Source organism: Pteropus medius, unplaced genomic scaffold (genome assembly GCF_902729225.1).
Source record: "Pteropus medius unplaced genomic scaffold, Ma_sr-lr_union100, whole genome shotgun sequence".
Classification (NCBI taxonomy): domain Eukaryota; kingdom Metazoa; phylum Chordata; class Mammalia; order Chiroptera; family Pteropodidae; genus Pteropus; species Pteropus medius.
Window position 1 is genome coordinate 2,813,084 of NW_024349799.1, and position 15,431 is coordinate 2,828,514.

At 37.3% G+C, this 15,431-nt stretch overlaps 1 protein-coding gene across 1 annotated transcript in view; it reads left to right on the top strand.

The window, feature by feature from the left end:
* ANKFN1 (ankyrin repeat and fibronectin type III domain containing 1) overlaps nucleotides 1–15,431 on the top strand; it is a 318,100-nt gene that overhangs the window by 174,511 nt on the left and 128,158 nt on the right. Inside the window, exons 4-5 of the mRNA XM_039885708.1 lie at nucleotides 11,347–11,548; nucleotides 14,264–14,474. Coding sequence (XP_039741642.1) covers nucleotides 11,363–11,548; nucleotides 14,264–14,474 — 397 coding nt within the window. The 5' untranslated portion in view covers nucleotides 11,347–11,362. The remainder of the gene's footprint in view (nucleotides 1–11,346; nucleotides 11,549–14,263; nucleotides 14,475–15,431) is intronic.

Consider the following 15,431-nt stretch of genomic DNA (forward strand, 5'->3'; position numbering starts at 1 on the left):
AAAACACATCTCATTGTTTGCATGTGATTGCCTCCAAGAAGCCCTCAAAACAGTCCATAGGGGATGAATGGATAGGAAATTATCTGCTGGCTACTTCCAGTCTCCTATCTTTCATTGGTCCAGTTTTTCCTATTTATTTTCCAGATATGTTACCCAGTTTCTCAGGGTAGCCATGAGTGAAGCTGGAGCCTTCCTCCATGGATCTGGCTGGGTTAGAGCTGGCTGCAGCTACTGTCACAAGCAAGCATGATGGGGGCCATTCCAGAACCTGCCCTTTACTTGAGACAGCTGGTGGTGTTAGGAGAAAGGATGACGGTTACTTGAGCAAATGGCCAAAGCCCAGGGAACAGGTGGTTTTGAAGTAAATCTGAGGAGGCTCCATTGTCCATAGGTTATTCTTGATGTTTTGGACCTGGATTCTCCAGGTTACTGTTACTCTTTCCTGACAGCTTGGCTCTAGGTGTATTATTCACACATCCTCAAAAGTTTAGCTGAAATCAGGCTGTCACAGAACAGAAGTTTTAAATTTTCATAAAAACGAGTTTATTTTACGGTTCGTGTTTTTTGTGCCTCCTCTAAGAAATCATTGTCTTATTCAAGTTCAAAAAGATACTCTTCCTATGTTTTTTTCTAGAAGTTTTATAGATTATGCTTTTGCAGCTAGGTCTAAGATCTATTTCATTTCAAGTTCATTTGTATACATGATATGAAGTAGGGATTGAGGGATTTTTGGTTTGGGGGGTTTTTTTGTTTGTTTTTTGCATATAGATATCCCATTGTTCCAGCATTATTTGTTGAAAAAAAATTCTTTTACTCTAGTGAATTACCTGGACACCTCTGTTGATTATATATATGTAGGCTACTTATGGGCTCTCTATTCCATTTCCTTCATCTATATGTCTATTCTTATTTCATCGTATTTATCTATATAGCTATTCTTACATCAGTATACCACATGTCTCGATTACTATAGCTTTATAGCAAGTCTTGAAATTAAGTAGTGTAAGTCTACCAACTTTGTTTTTCTTTTTCAAAGTCGTTTTGGCTATTTTAGATTCTTTCCATTTTTATAAAAATTTTAGAATCAGATTACAAATTTCTTTTTAAAAGTTCTGCCAGAATTTTTATTGGGATTGTATTGAATCCATAGCTCAAATTGGAAGAACTGACACCTTAACAATACTAATTCATCTGATCTAATCCACGAGCAAGGTCTATCTCTCTATTTATTTAGGTCTTTTTAAATTTCACCTTTTAATGTCATGTAGTTTTAAATATACATGTTTTGTATATATTTTGTTATATTTATTCCCAAGTATATTTTTGTAGATTAAATTATTCTACAGAACTTTCATGTCATCTGCAAATGAAGACTGTCTTGCTTCTTTCTTTCCAATCTTACTTCTCTATTTTCCTTGCCTTACTTCACTGGCTAGAATGCTCAGTACAATAGAAAAAGTAGGAGTGGACATTCTGGCCCTGTTTCTGATCCTAGAAGGAAGCACTTGATCCTTAATCATTAAGTGTAATGTTGGCTATAGACTTTTGCAGAATCTCTTTGTCAGCTTGAGGAAATCTCTTATACTCCTGATTTTTTTTTTCTTTTATCATGAATGGATGTTGAATTTGTCAAATGCTGCTTTTTCTGCTTCTTTTAAAATGATCCTATTATCTTCCCCTTTATTCTGTTAATGTAGTGAATTACATTGATGAGCGATTCAATGTTACACTAATCTTGCTTTCCTAGAATAAACTCTGCTTGATCATGATGCAGTATTCTTTTTGTATATTACTGGATTTTCTTTGCTAACATGTTGTTGATATCTTTTGCTTCTATGTTCATGAGAGACATTAGGTAATAGCTTTCTTTTCTTGTAATGCCTTTTTGGTATCAGGGCAATGCTGGTGTCAAAAATAAAGCCAAAATAAATTTTTGGAAGAGTTTTGTGTAGAATTCGTATTATTTCTTCCTTAAAAGTTTGGTAGTCTGTAACATTTAAAATGACTTTTGTTAAAGACTTTGGGATAAAAAAATTATTAGGATATATATATATATATGTTAGAAATAACTTTTCTATATATATATATATATATATGTTAGAAATAACTTTTCCATAGAAATAACTTTCCGTAGAGCATCTCCCCCTGGCTAACTATCCCCTAAAGTCTAATCCTATAGCCATGTTGCAGAGACCAGCCCACCTTCCATTAACAGACCTGTAACCCTTTCTCTTTAGAACTCAGGTCCCCTAAACCTCTCTGAAGAAAGAAAAAAAAAAAAGAAACATCTTTCTTTAGACCAAATCCCAAAAGTTTTAATTTTTTTATTAAAATGATACCTTATATATTGATTAGTAATTAGTATACCCATACAGTGCAATACTACTCAGCAATAAAAAGTAAAGCACTATTGATAAACAACAATATGGATAAATCTCAAAATAATTAAGTTAAGTGAAAGAAGGCAGATTTAGGGAGGGAAAAAGTACATAGTGGTGATTCCATTTATATAAAATTCTAGAAAATAAAACCTAATGTATAGTTTCAGAAACTGGACCAGTAGTTGCCTGGAAACAGTGAGCCTGAAATAAATAAATGTTAAAAAATATATTTATCGAGCATTTATTTCAGACACTCTGCTAAACAACAGATATGCATTATCTCATTTAAAACTCTAATATCCCTCTTAGACATGAATATTATAATTGAGATGAGGAATACTGTTAATGACGAGGAAATTAAAACTGAGGGAAGCTAAATAACTTACCAAACATCATACAGTTAATAAATACAAAAGCCAAAACCTGAAGTTAGATCAACCTGATATCAAAGTGTCTCCTTGCAAAACTGTGCTTAAAACCACTATGATTACCTTGAGGTTAAAGAATGGAATAAAATATAACTATAGATCTCAACCTATGGAGTTTTTCAGCCAAACCGGCTACCAAGGAGGGCTCTCTGAGAAGTGACATCTCAGACTTAACACAACAAAAACAGTTTCCCCTGTCAGTTCTCCAGCATCTATTTTACCCATCAGGTATTTCATTCAACACTTGAGTCTCTTTTTTTTTCCAGTTCAATTCAATGCAAAGATATAGAGAGTACTATTGCTATCATTTTCAAGACACTCTTATGGGTGCCTATAGGGATTACATGATATATTAGTAAAGTTTCCAGCAGGAATCATATGCCACATTAAACAGAGTAATTGAGGAGAGGTTAATGTTTTATACTTCTTTGTTGCATTTATTTCTATGTATTTTAATCTTTTTAATGTCGTGCCATCATAAATGGAATCGTTTCCTTAATTTCATTTTCATTTCATTGTCTTTTAAATCAGAAAGGAGAAAAGAATGATAAATAAGAGACAGACTTACAGCGTCTTATATTTATACTACCTTTTATAGTTACCTACATAGTTTCTTCACCTATGCTCTTTCTTTCTTCATGTGGATTCGAGTCACTGTCTAGTGTCCTTTTATTTCAGCCTGAAGGACTCCCTTTACTATTTCTTGTAGGGAAGATAATGCTATCATATTCTCTGTTTTTGTTTATCTGTGAATGTCTTAATTTCGCCTTCATTTTTGAAGGGTAGCTTTGCTATATAAAGAAAATCTCATTTGACAGTCTTTTTCTTTCAGGACTTTATGTAATTCCACTTCCTTCTGGACTCTATGGTTTTCTAGTGAAAAATCTGCTGTAAATCTTTTTGAGGATTCCTTGTACAGAATGAGTTATCTTGTTGTTGCCAAGATTTTCTCTTTGTCTTTAGCTTTTGATAATTAAATTATGATGTGTCTAGGTGTGAATCTCTGAGTTTATCCTTCTTGGTATTTATTAAGCTTCTTGGATGTGTGGGTTTGTTTTTTTTGTTTTTTTTTTTTATCAATTTGGAGAAGTTTTGGCCATCATTTCTTCAAATATTCTTTCTCGCCATCCTTTCTTCTTCTGGGACTTGAATTATATGTACACTGGTACACTTGATGGTATTCCACAGACCCTGAGACTCTGTTCATTATACTCGTTTTTTTCTTTTGCTCTTGAAACTGGATAATCTCAATTGATCTGTCTTCAAGTTTTCTGATTTTTTTTTCTTCTGCATGCTTATATCTGATATTGAACCCCTCTAGTGAATTTTTTAATCTATTTATTTTAATTAGTTTCAAGTATACAATACACTGGTTAGACATCTATATAGTTCGTAAGATGATTCCCCCAATTGCTCCCTCCCTCCCCTGACCCTCCACCTAGCCAACATATTAATGCTAACTGCATTCGCTATGCCATGCTCCCCATCCCCATGACCAACTGTCAACTACTAATTTGTACTTCTTTAACCCTTCACCCCATTCTCCCAGCCCCCCAAACCACTCTCCCCTCTGTCCATCACCAAATTGTCTATTATATTTGTGAGTCTGTTTTTGATTAGTTTGTTCTTTTTATTCCTTAGATTCTGCATATAAGTGAAATCATATAGTGATTATCTTTCTCTGTCTGACTTTACCTTCTAGGTCCATCAAAGCAATCTTTTTCTATCCTCTTCCTTTTAGTCTATGTGTGTTTTTTAATCTAAGTGAATCTTGTATTTTTTCTTCTTAAAGAAGTCCCTCCAACATTTCCTGTAATACTGGCTTGGTGGTGATAAATCCTTTAGCTTATTTTTGTCTGGGAAGCTCTTTATCTGTCCTTCAACTCTAAACGATAGCTTTGCTGGATAAATTATTCTTGGTTGTATATCCTGTGTCTTCATCCTGTTGAATAGTTTTTGCCAAGCCTTTCTGTCCTGCATAGTTTCTTTTGAGAAATCAGCAGCCAGTCATATGAATGTTCCCTTATATGTAATTATCTATTTTTCTCTTGCTGCTTTTAATATTCTTTGTATTTAACCTTTGGCATTTTAATTATGATGTGTCTTGGTGAGGACCTCTTTGGATCCCTAATTTTTGGAATTCTCTGAGCTTCCTGGGTTTATGTCCCTTTCCTTCACCAGGTTAGGGAAGTTTTTCATCATTATTTCTTCAAACAGCTGTTTAACATCTTGATTTTCTTCAGTTACGCTGATCAGATGGATATTTGGACCCTTAATAGTGTCCCATATGCTTCTTAAATTATTTTTATAGTCTTGGCATCTTATCTCTTGACATTCTGATTGTGTGTCCTTGGCTTTCCCATCCTCCAGATATGGCATTTGACCCTTTTCTTTATTCACTTTGTTTATTCCGTTGTTTATTCCATGTAATATACTTCTCATCTCAGATAATGTGTCATTCATTTCAGACTGGTTCCCTTTTATAATTTCCATTTCTATTTTTATGTTTTTTATCTCTTTGTTGAAATTCTCACTGAATTTATCTACATTTCCCAAAAGTTCATTGAGCATCTTTATAATCAGTGTTTTGAACTCTGCATCTGTTAGATTACTTGACTCCATTATATCTGGATCTCTGTTCTATTCCCTCATGTGGTTTCTGCTTCTTTGCCTTCCCATTTTGGCTGCCTTTCTTTGTCTGTTTCTATGTACTAAGCAAAGTTTCTAAGTCTCCTGGTCTTATTAGTATGGATTTGTGAAGTAGGTGTCCAGTGGCACAGTCCTGAGAGGGGTTCAGCTACAGGCCAAACTTAGCCCAAGCCTCTACCCCTCCGGGGCTACCTGTTAAGATTCAGCAAGCACTCCATAAGTGCTGTGCTTATAGTTGCCTTAAAAGGCCACACCAGAAACTGAGGCCAGCTGGCTCCAGTGTGAGTCTAGGCACTGCTCAGCAAGGAGCACCTGACTCACTGAGGATACACCTGGATGTGGCTTAAGTGGGTCTGTGAGTTAGGGGAGGCGGGGTTATAGGGAATCCTCTGGATGGAGCGACCTCTGTTATCCAGTTTGATGACTTCACGGCTATGGCGGCGCAGTGTCTGGCACACTGGGAGTGGAGAGGGCCCAACAGAGAACAATGGATACCACGGGCACTTCTGTACAGAGCGAGTCTTGCTTTACCCTCACTCCGACAATGTCTTCCTGTAAGTCTCTGACGCCTCCTGCGCGCAGCCGAATTGGCACTGGTGCTCAGAGCCAGCAGGTCCGTCACCATGAAAATCTGCTCACGGACACAGCCCCTTTAAGAGGGGTCTGCCACTACTTCAGCCTCTGTCTCAGCCGCTGCGGACTAGGCAGCCCTGCATCCTCGCCCCATCCTACTTTCTGCCCTTGCACGGTGATTTCTTGTATTTCTCCCTAGTTGTATGACTTGTTCATCTAGATGCCAGGTAATTTTTCCTTGCTGCTGCTCCTTGTTTCCGTCACAATTTTGATTTGGTTACCAGAGGCATGAACAGAGCCTCTATCAGCTATGCCAGTTTTTTCCTCCCTTCCCCTCTAGAGAAGTTTTAATTTTAGTTACTGTACTTTTCAATTCCAGATTTTCTATTTGATTCTGGCTTTATTTTTAAAATTCTACCTTTTTATTGATATTCTCTATTTGGTGAAACTTCATTCTCATAATTTCTCTCATTTCTTTAGACATAGTTTCTTTTAGTTTCCTGAACATATTTAAGATATCAAATTTAAAGATTTTGTCTCACAAATTCAACGTTTGGACTTCTTCAGGAGCAATGTTTTTCAATTGCTTCATCTCTTGTGAATGGGACATATTTTTTTGTTTCTTTACATGTCTCCTTTTTTGTTGTTGTTGTTGAAAAGTAGGCATCTTAAATAATATAAAGTGGCAACTCTAGAAATCCGATTATTCTCCCCACTCCTCATGTTTTTTGTTTAGTGATTTTTTTCAAAACTAAATCTGTAAAGTCTGTATTTTTTGTCACATATGGCCACTGAAGTCTGTGCTTGCTTCACTTAGTGGTCAGCTAATGATTGAACAAAATTTCCTTAAATGCCTAGAACCAAAAAGTCTCCCAGTCTTTGCAGAGGGGCTCTGTGTGCATGTTGAGGTGAACCTTCGATTCTCACCAGGCAGTCGACAGCTCTGCCTTTGCCATCACTTCTTGCTTGCACAGAACCTCAAAGTCCAGCAGAGACGAGCGAGAGCTTAAGACCTTCTCAGATATTTCATGCGAATACTCCCAACCCTGGGCATGCATGTGGACTGACGGATCCCCAGGAATGTGTCAGAGTTTTTCACAATCCTCTGTTGGTAGTCAACATCCCATTCCCCAGCTTTTCCTTTAAGCTTTTTGGTTAGTCTACTGTTTTTGCCTCATTCTTACCCACCACCTCAGGCAGCTGTGATATTAGCAATTGCTGATGTTTGTTTCTGACAGATGCCTCAGAGGAAATGGTTATTTTCACTTGGTAAGCTCCAAGTCAGGTCAAATAAAGAAAAGACTTGTGAGTGGGGTCTTCCAGGGAACCACTAGACAGGTCAAATAATGATAATTCTTTCAAAATGGGGTTTTGAAGGAGCTGCATCATCATTCTACTCCATCCAATGGCTGCCAGACTACTCTTTTTATACTACGAATGTAGACTGTTGATCTTCATGACTACCACAGAGCTGGGGAAGATGGGAATCAAACAAGTTAAAAATGCCACAAAACTCACTGTTCTTACTGAATTCAGCCACTTTTCTTCAATAAACACTTCTTGGATTGCTGTGAACTTTTGGTTAATTTCCAGGGTTCTGAAAAAGTTAATTCTGACAATTCTTGCTAGTGATAGGATTTTTGGAGGTTCTTACTTTGCTGTTCCCACTGTCATATTATTCTTATATCTCTGTGGCATGTTTATTTTAGGTTTATGACTGATAAATGAATTTTTTTAAATCTCAATTGGAGAGGTTTGTCTCTCTCTCTCTCTTTTTTTTTTTTTCAGTTTATTTGAGCCAAACTGATAACGTGCTGGGGAGCAAGATCTAAATGCTCTCAAAGAGAGGTTTGTCTTTTACTAGGAGAAGTAAGCCATTTGAATGTATTGTGCTCACGATATATTAAATTGTAGCCCGACTGCTTCATTTTACATTTCTATTTATAATTTTTTCTTATTTTGTTTCTTATTTTTCAATTTTTTCAACTTATCTTATTCCTCTCTTCCTTCGAATAGTTTGAAGTCCTACTTGCTCCTTTTGTTTTACTCTAAGTTACTGAAAACATACATATTAAAATATCTAAACTTATTTTTCCTATCAAAATAAAAATTAAATAGTATAATAAACACATAAAATTAGATTTCAAAACAACGTTTGAAACAAACAAAAAAAAATGATTTAAATTGTTACAGCCTACTTTGGTGTCTCTGATTTGAGAAGAACACTTGAGGTAACCTTAATAATTGCTGTTATTTATTGAGTGGCTGCCATGCACCAAGCAGTATATGGACCTTTCATTTGTTAATTTGTTTACTATTCACAACTCTGTAAGAACTCTTTTTATATATGATTAAATAAGCCCAGAGAATTTATGTAAAGTGTCCAAAGTCACATAGATTATAGATAACAATATCATGATTCAAGTTAGGGTCTGCCAAATACCAGAGCCAAAGCTACACTGTTTCTCAAATGCTTGTCTCTTTCCATAAGGGTAAAAAATTTAGAGCACAGTGAGTTGGGAGGGTCATGCATGTTTATGAGAACAGATCATAGAAAGCTGTTTTCCTCAGTATTTCTCATCAGACAAAATTTTAAATATAGAGGTAGGAAATAAAACATAGTGACAGAGGAAATCTAGAAGAATAGAAACATGCTAAACGATAGCCTAGAAGGAAGAGACAGCTGGGGAAGTGTGAGAAGGGAGTCAAAGAGACAGAGAAAATCAACCTGTTTTGACTGAAGAGGACAGATGGGACATGAGCAAAGACAAAAGGGGCCAGTGGGTAGGTGTCATCAGTTATAAGGCAAGTAACTGGAATTTGATCAATCGACAAGAATTTATTTACTGGATTCCTAGGCACTGTGAGAGATACAAAAGAATATAGAGTTATTTTGGGAATGATAATGATGTAGACAAGGCAGATGGCATGAACTGGGGCATTAATGCTGAGGGAAAAGGCTACGGACAGAAGGCAGAAAGAAAGAGTTTAAGGCAATCCTCATGTGAGCCAGCTTGCCTATCAATCTGGACTTTTCGTGGGAATAAAAAGATAGAGAGGAAATACTGTAGTTGCTACTGAGTCAAAGGTAAAGAATTTGTAGATGGAAGGAGAAGGATGCCAAATCACCCACTCTTTCCATTTCTGCCCTTGTGTAAATTAAAAGATTATTAAAGTTTTATGAAAACACATCCACACGTACATACACACTACGGTGTTTTACATTATTCTTCCAAATGTAAATATGATCATTTGGGTAAGACTGGATAGGGCCTGTTGGACGGGATTAGTACTTTATAGGTCTGGCCACCTTGGAAGTCACTAGAAACTCTTTTTGTATTGGAGAAAACTGCAAGCAAGACTTAAAAGGTATCTAAAGACATTCAACAATGTAATGACGATGGATCTCTATTTGTTAAAGTACGAGAGAGTCAAGCTTCATCAGTGCTAGTGGACGTGAAACCCAATTCAGAAGCATGAGGAGAAAATTAGCTTTCTGGATAGCCCCGTAATATATTACATGTAATAGAGTCTCATATGTGCATTCATTATTCTAAAGTATCTATTGAATATCTGCTATCACAAAAATGAGAGTTGCCATGAGCTATCTTACACTTTAAGCTCTTCGCATGCATTATGTCATCAAATCCTTAAAACTATAATATTTAGAAGTTATTATTATCCCTATTTCATAAATGAGAAAAGTGAGATTTAGACATGTTAAGTAATTTGTCCAAGATCATATAGTCAGTAGGTGAAGAAGTAGCAATTCATATCCTGATCTGTGCTATATTTATTTTACCCCGAGGAAGGCACATTTTAAGTGCTGGGGATATAAAAATTAATACTTCGCAGTTCTTCTTTTTCAGAAGTACATAGACACTGGGAGACAGTTGTAATACAATAAAAGATGTGTCATAATTGGCATATACTAAGTGAATAAGTAAAGAAATACATAAATTTGCCTGGAGATGTCAGAGACCCCTTAAGCAGAAATTTTAAGGATCAACAACCATTTCTAAGGCAATGAAGACGCAGATGGAATGCCAGTACATGCAAAGCAGTGCATACAAAGACCCGGAGGTAGGAATACATTTGAACTATCTAGGAAACCCTAAGGAGGTTACAAAGACTGAAACGTAAAATGTAGAGGTACAGTATGAGACGAGGCCACTTATATGTGAGGCTAAAGAATTTAGATTTTATCCCATAGGAATTGGGGAAGCATTAAAGTCAGTCCTGTGAAAAGTCTGGTCAATAAAAGAGGTTCTAAATAATATTATATTATGGGGTCCATAAAGCTATAAAAATTCAAGGACTAGAGATGACCTAAGGGTAACAGTTAAGTAGTGATGGCAGCATTACAAATGAAAGGCTCCACTAGAGATTTGAGGGGAGGTGGTGGGAAGGCAATACATGCTCTAGAGAGACCTAGGCTCAATATACCAGAGGCTGCACTGGAGGTGGAGACACCTTGCACATAACTGCCTTGGCCAGTGATTTTATTCATGCATTTGTTCATTCAAAACACAAGTGCATGCCAGGCATCCAGAGCCATAGTTGCATTGCTATTTCGATAGCAGTACCCGATATGATGATGGATGGCTTTCGAAATGGCATGGCTAATCTCCAGGAAACTGACTTGAGGTGTGATATTGGGACCTGTTTAGAGATTTGTGGAACAGCAGTCGAGTACTACTTAGGAAATGCCAGTAGTGAGTGCCTTGGAGGACACTATCTGGGGTAGCAGGTAAGCAGGGATGGGCCTATGGGTCTAAATCCCCCAAACTCTGTGCACCGGGTAGTCCACCGAATCTCAGAAAACAGGCACAATTTAACACCTCAGGAGATGAGGGATCTGCAGGAAACAATCCCATTCTCTTATATACCCAACAGAGGGCAGCATCTAGAAGGTAAGTAGAAAGATACCAATTACATATGCCCAAGAAGAACTGGACAAACTCCCTGGGTTATAGAATTGAGATGCTTCTTCCCAGTAGGGTAGACACCAAAAGACTCCGAGTAGAGACTCATGTCATATGTGTGTAAATGTATATGTTAATACAGTAAATGGAAGCTGTCATTTCATTTCTGCCACTAATGAGCTGTGTGGTCATAAACAAGCTGCTTCCCTTCCCTGGGTTTCAGCTTTCTCATCTATTACGTGAAAAAGCTGGATCTGATGATTTCTAAGGTCTTTTCCAGCTATAATATTTTATTAAGATTTCAGATGGTTACTGGAGATGATAAAATTTTGCATCAACTTATAATTATGTTGTGTAAATGATAGATACATCAGATTTTCCTCCTCTTAGGAACTGCCGTGTGAAAATGACCCAACAAATGCAGAATCTACATCTTTCCCAGTCAAAGAAACACAGCGCCCCATCATCTCCCAATGCTGCCAAACGCCTGTACAGGAATCTCTCTGAAAAACTGAAGGGGAGCCATTCTTCATTTGACGAGGCCTATTTCAGAACAAGAACTGATCGTCTGAGTCTCAGAAAGACCTCAGTGGTAATAAAACTTTTTGTTCTTTTCTCAGTTTGAATTGTGTTTGGATTTAAGGAGATGCTAAGGCGACATTACTTCAGAACCTGACATTAGCAATTTTATAAATGCTGGAAATCAGGTAAGATAGGAACTGCACATATCCATGTTGTTAGCTGAAGTATGAGTTGATTGTGAGATTATTTCTTCTTAATTTCTTTTCCTTTCTTTTCCCTTAGTTTTTCTTTCTTCAATAAACCAAAGAAACCAAAATAGAGCAGTTTGACAAATACGGAGCATGAGATTAAATGGGCTTTTGAGAGCTCCAGTGTTCATTCAAATATTGAATGATCAACTTAACAATATTTTATTTATTTATAATGTATATCCCGTATGCTTTCCAAAGGCATTCAAAACAGAATCCAAGCCAAAAATGCATGTGTATTATATAATGGGAAATAAATCAAGAGATAGAGATAGAAGCGGAGGGAGAAAGCAAGGGAGAAAGGGAGGGAGGGAGGAATGAAACAACTAGAAAAAGAAATGGGGGTGTGGGAAGAAAAATAAATATACCGAAAACCTAGACAAATATAGTACCTGAAGTTTATCATTTCATTTTTCTGAGTTCCTAGTCAGTCAAAGCAGAAAGGGAAACAATTGGTTATAACATCCCATTAGCTGATAGCTGAAAGAATATTTGTCTATAAGGAGAAATGAATATTTTTCTGTGACTAAATCTTCTGGCTTTTATAAGATGTCACAATTAATTATGTAATGGAGACTAAAGAATAGTACTGGTGATGTTACAAACATTCTCATATGGCAGTTTCTTATATTGGCCCTCAGTAAAAGCTGAGGGCATAATATTACCATGCTCAGCAAGGGTATTTCTGCAGGGGGGTAATGGCACCATTTGTTTGAGCTTAAAACAGAATGAGCCCTAGCCTTTCCAGATAGAAGCGTACTAGAGTTTGCCAACAAAAGCATGGAGGAGGAAATGACTTAAGAGTGAGAGCAAATATGGCACATGAAAAATTAGACATACTAAGAATCACAAACAAACACACAACTGTGGACAGGGCAGCATTTTAACTTTGCACTCATTTGTTTTCTAATTTGTTTTCTCATTTCAAACTCGTCTTCTGGGAGGGGTTGGTTGTAGCTGAGTTACGGCCTGAGTTACAGCTGAGTTAGAGCCATCAGAGGCTCTTCAGTTTGGCAGATCGTCGACAAAACACTTTTCCACTCAGCAGATTGTCCTGTAGCATACAGAGCTGCATACCAAAATAACTCTATTCCCTGGGTCCATATTGTCAAAACAAGCATTTGCATAATAGCTTTGTATTTTCTTCAGATTTCAATCATGTGTTATGTATTCAGCTAAGCCAACCTGAAGCTTTTGATAGGGAGAATCGATTTTTGATGAGACTAAAAATAAAACTTGCCAACCTAAATATTTGGTCACTGAAGACCTTCCACATTTTAATCAGGCAACTCCTATGCTAGGTCAAGTCCAATGGTGTTTCAACATTTTTAAAGACCGCAAAACTCTTGGAGAAGATACCAGATAGATGCGTAAATAGTATACGTGTGTTGCTCTTCTCCCATGAACTACAGAAATATGTATTTAAGAGAATTTCATAGCTTTTCTCCTTTGTCTACTAATTATCCTCTGAAAGAACTTTTCAAAGGAGCCATACTGTCTTAATGGGTATTATCCTTATGAATATTCGACTTCTGGTTCTTTATGGCCCTAAAACAATCTTCCACCCAGCCACTGAAATGACCTCTTGACACGACCTCTTGAGCCCCTCACTTGAGGGCTCAGAAATGCCAGGTGTTCAGTGATTGGGGCTCTGATTTGAGAAGGAGTAGAGGTTAGTACAAAGGAGTCTATGAGTTGGAGAGTCAGCCTGCAGGCAGTGTGGAGCTATTAGAGATTTGTAAATAGGAAAGTGACATGCAATGCAAATTTTAGAAAGATTATTCTTATATCAGTATGGAGCGTGGGCTGGAGGAGACTAAGACTAGCAATAGGTGGTTCATTGCCGTGGTTTAAGCAAGGGATGATAATAGTCTAAGCAATAGTAGAGACATGGGTGAGCTTGAAGCAGAGAAAGTGTACTCTTAATTTCAAGCTAATCACAATTTAAACTACCCATGCTATGTTACCTCTGCCAGCATTTCCCAAACTGTGTTCTGTAGAAATTATTCCAAGGACAGTTAAAACAAATGCAATTAAAAATACGTCCTATGAACAGATATTTGAAACAGGTCATATCTCCCACCTATTGGAGAGTCACAATTGCACATTAAAATTATTAAAGGCCCTAAAAGGTCTTAGAGTAAAGTAATGCAGTAACTTAAAAAGCTTAATCCAATTTTTACCAAATTTATTTGACCGCATGCTACTTTCTTCATAGAATACCTTTTAAGGATCTATTGAACAATATCCAAAGAAGCCTGGTTTGATTAAAGCTGATGTTTGCTCTTATCTATAGACTAACCATGCTCTCCTGTATTTTCTCAATGCACCAAATATACATATCTGTTCAATGTCCATTAGGAATGATGGAGGGAGGGTTCAACAGTGTTTACTTTGGAGACCTTGGGATGAATTGCAGTTACAACACTTATAAGTGGGTACACAGTACTAAAGCCATCTCTAAAATTCAAGACAGCTAAGCCACAAAGATGAGCTGGTCTGTGAAACAGTGCCAACTCACTTCCGTTCTTCTCCAGAACTTCCAGGGCAATGAAGCCGTGTTTGAAGCAGTCGAACAGCAGGACATAGATGCTGTGCAGCTCCTTCTGGATCAGTACACACCAGAAGAGTTAGATCTCAACACACCTAACAGTGAGGGGTTGACGCCTCTGGACATTGCCATCATGACCAACAACGTGCCCATTGCTAGGATTCTTCTGAGAATGGGGGCCAGAGAAAGTCCACACTGTAAGTAAACCTGAGAACGAAAACATGTACTGTATCGAGGCTAGACCCCAGCTTTATGTCACCGAAACAGCCATTGCTGACCTTCGGAGCACAAATGGTTGACTAAGCACAGGCTCTGAAATCTTCTATATGTCCTTATGGACTTTCATGCAGATAATGATAGTGTTTAGCATTCTAAGCAATGAGGTACATTCTAAATAGAATACACTGAGTGGTATTGAAAAGGAACCTTAAAGGAACATCCTCCTAAGAATGTAACCCAATGTGAAATACTCCAAGTGAGGCTATCGAATAGGAAGTATAAATAGAAAAAGAATAAGTATGTGCGTGTTGGTGTCTTTGTGTCCATAATTAATAAAATGGCTTCATTTGTTCATCCATCCATTCATTCATTCAATAAACACTGAGGACAGGGCACTGTTCTGGGTACCAGGAACGTGAGGGTGAGCAAGACAAAATCCCTGTTCTCCCAGAACTTATATACTAGTAGAGAAGACTTCCAATAAGCAAATAAACAGATAAATTAAAATATCAACTCAAACAGTGATAAATACCATGAAGAAAATAAAATGAATGAGTGGCTAGAGATTGATAGTGGAAACTATTTCAAATGGGGTTGAGCAGGAAAAGCCTACCTGATGGAATGAGACGTGAGAAGATGTGGGGTCAGATTCTAGGCAGAGTGAATATCAAGGAGAAGGGTGCTGGGGCGAGCGGGAGTGAGAATGCCGTACTCGAAGAACAAGAAGGCAGTGTGGCCAAAGCAAAATGAACAAAGGGGTGATTGATCGCTGAAGAATTCACTAGCCAGCTCATTCAGAATCTTGCCGACCATGGTAAGATGGTTTCACTCTGAGTGTAGCTGAATAGGGAGACGGTGGAGTGGTTTCAGCAGGTGAATGATATATTTCGCTTTACATTTTAAAATATCACTACAGTGCTCTGTGGAGAACAGAC